Source organism: Salvia hispanica, chromosome 3 (assembly GCF_029641045.1).
Source record: "Salvia hispanica isolate PSC_SH4W2 chromosome 3, Shi_PSC_v1, whole genome shotgun sequence".
Lineage (NCBI taxonomy): Eukaryota > Viridiplantae > Streptophyta > Magnoliopsida > Lamiales > Lamiaceae > Salvia > Salvia hispanica.
The window spans coordinates 17927153-17929753 of record NC_142694.1 but is presented as its reverse complement, the minus strand read 5'-3'; the positions used below and the strand labels follow the sequence as shown (position 1 = coordinate 17929753).

Here is a 2601-nt window from a genome sequence, read left to right as displayed (position 1 = left end):
CCTAAACTCAAACAACAACATAGTATAATTCTTGTCTTAGTTACCCAAATTCAACAATTATTTAAGGATGATTTCGTGCAAGGAACAATGAATTTGGTGGCGTGACAAAGCAAGGATATTTTTTTGGCATATGTTGGATTGCTTTGTGCGTAGGAGGAGGGCCCACTCCCACAATTAATGAAATTAACCGATTAAAATATGTTATGAAAATACTTACAGCGGAGTATTATACACATCTAATTTGGTGAAGTATATAAACAGCAGCTATTAGTTCATAAACAAGATCTCTCAATCACAAGATGCATACACATAATGTTTCATCAAATTCAACATAGGGAGAATTGATAATGCTATAACTATATATCTACCACCAACTATATTTTTTGATTATTTGTAGCTGATCGAACAGAATAGAGAGAGGATGGTGAATCTAGTAGCAGCTCAGAAGCCACTCATACATGGGCTGATGAAGATGGCCGGCATAGTCCCTCACACCGTCCAAATCGACGAGGGCACCGTCATGAACATTTGGGTCCCTCGAGACACCCTCAAGAAGAAGCCCAAGACGAGCATTAAACCTGTAGTAGTGCTCGTCCATGGCTTCGCCGGTGAGGGCATAGTCACCTGGCAATTCCAGGTATATTTTATTTTATATTCCCTCCGTCCCCTATTAATAATATATAGAGTCTATTTTTGTCATTTTAGTCATTCCCATAATAAAAGTCCATTTCCACTTTACTATAAATAGTAAATATGTATCACATTTCACTAAAAATTAAATTATACTACTATATCAAAATGAAACTCAAATATCACTAATTTTTTCAATTGATTTTTATTTACATTTTTTAAATCTCGTGCTGAGTCAAATCTAAACTCTTAAACCTCGTGTTTTGGAATTGGTAGGTGGGATCTCTAACAAAGAAGTACTCCGTCTACGTTCCCGACCTCCTCTTCTTCGGCGGCTCCTTCTCCGACAGCCCGGACAGGTCGCCGACGTTCCAGGCACAATGTCTGCTGAAGGGCTTAAAGAAGCTGGGTGTAGAGAGATGCACGGTGGTGGGGTTCAGCTACGGCGGCATGGTGGCCTTCAAGATGGCGGAGCTCCACCCGGAGATGGTGGACGCCATGGTCATCTCCGGGTCGATACTGGCCATGACGGACTCCATTAGCAACGCCACACTCGAGGAGCTCGGCTTCTCTTCCTCGTCTGAGCTTCTCCTCCCCACCTCCGTCAAGGGTTGCAAGGCACTTCTCAAAGTCGCCGCATACAAGAAGTTATGGTTCCCCGATCGCCTCCATAGAGACTTCCTCGAGGTGGAATGGACTTATTTTATGCAGTGTTGTTATATGAGTTAATTAGAGAGTAAATAATTTATAGAGAAAAAAACATAGTTGATATTAATTCTATTTTAGGAAATTTGTCATGTTTAGAGTGGCAATCTAAAAAAATAAATATTTCATTTTTAATGGTAATGACAGGTGATGTTTAGCAATAGAAAGGAAAGGGCTGAGCTGCTGGAAGGCCTTGTGGTTAGCACCAAAGAGACAAGCATCCCATGTTTTTCTCAGGTATTATAAAAAATTAAGCATCTAATAAAAACAAATGATCTATAACATTATGTATCTTCATTTCTTATAGAGAATACATCTTCTATGGGGAGAGGAAGATCAAATATTTAAGCTGGAACTTGCCCAAAAAATGAAAGAGTATGTTCTTGAATACTAGCTAGAACACTTAATTAGCTCATTTTGGAGATTGTGGGAAACAATTTAGATTAATTAAGATTTTTGATTTATGATGTTTGTGTGATTTAGGCAGTTGGGAGACAAAGCCACATTTGAGGGCATAAAGAAAGCAGGTCACTTGGTTCACTTGGAAAGGCCTTGTGTCTACAATAGTTGTCTCAAGAAATTTCTTGCTTCCTTGCAGTTGGATGAAGAAGCTACCAAATGAAGCTATATACTAGTAGTATTAGTTATATAGGCAATTGAATTATTGTCTTTTTTTTCTAGATAAATGTGAACTCTTGATTTTGTTCATTTTTTTTTCTTTCCTTTCTAGTAGGTGTGGTCTTAAATTTGTTCTTTTGAACTGATGGAAACTTTGGTGGATTTTCTTGGATACCTTAAAGTGTGTGTGATGTAACCTTTCTATATAAGTTATTGATCTTGGTTGAAAAAAAAAAGTTATTGATCTTGGTACCACATATATTTTGATCTGATCTAGGAACTATTCTTGGGTACAATTGTTCTATAATTACAATTGAATCAATTTATAATAACACAAAAAACTCTAATAAACATAGTTCCAGGCTACCTAGAATTCTTCCAAACCTAAATCCCACTCTACCTAGGCGACACAATTGTTCTACAATTACAATTGAATCTAGGTATAACAACACAAAAAGAGTCTAATACCCAGGCTCCTCAAAACCTAAATCCCATTCTACCTAGAATTATATAACGAGGCCTATGATGGGCCTTATATTTAAAGAATTCGAGTCTTAACCAATAGAATACTTGGCATGGGCCATTGGGCCTTATATTTAATGAATTCGACTCTTAACCTAAAGAATACTTGGGATGGGCCTTATTATT

The 2601-nt window shown here is 37.4% G+C and overlaps 1 protein-coding gene across 2 annotated transcripts; it reads left to right on the top strand.

The window, feature by feature from the left end:
- Positions 1-273: 273 nt before the first annotated feature.
- Positions 274-2218, top strand: LOC125215830 (uncharacterized). Of its 2 annotated transcripts, none has more exons than XM_089067772.1 (5): positions 274-637; positions 907-1317; positions 1483-1572; positions 1643-1710; positions 1823-2218. In XM_089067772.1, the coding sequence occupies exons 1-5, from the start codon at positions 422-424 to the stop codon at positions 1851-1853; spliced, it is 816 nt and encodes a 271-aa protein (XP_088923898.1). In that variant the 5' UTR covers positions 274-421; the 3' UTR covers positions 1854-2218. The 2 variants fall into 2 exon arrangements, with proteins under 2 accessions (XP_088923898.1, XP_047973355.2); XM_048117398.2 differs by having other exon boundaries at positions 275-637; positions 1819-2218.
- The last annotated feature ends 383 nt before the right edge of the window (positions 2219-2601 follow it).

Bases quoted from the DNA above. Each gene is read 5' to 3' on its own strand.
- LOC125215830 (XM_048117398.2), top strand. From the start codon at position 422: ATGGTGAATCTAGTAGCAGCTCAGAAGCCACTCATACATGGGCTGATG. The intron at 638-906 runs GTATATTTTATT...TGGAATTGGTAG, and splicing joins TAGTCACCTGGCAATTCCAG to GTGGGATCTCTAACAAAGAA. The intron at 1,711-1,818 runs GTATGTTCTTGA...TGTGTGATTTAG, and splicing joins CTTGCCCAAAAAATGAAAGA to GCAGTTGGGAGACAAAGCCA.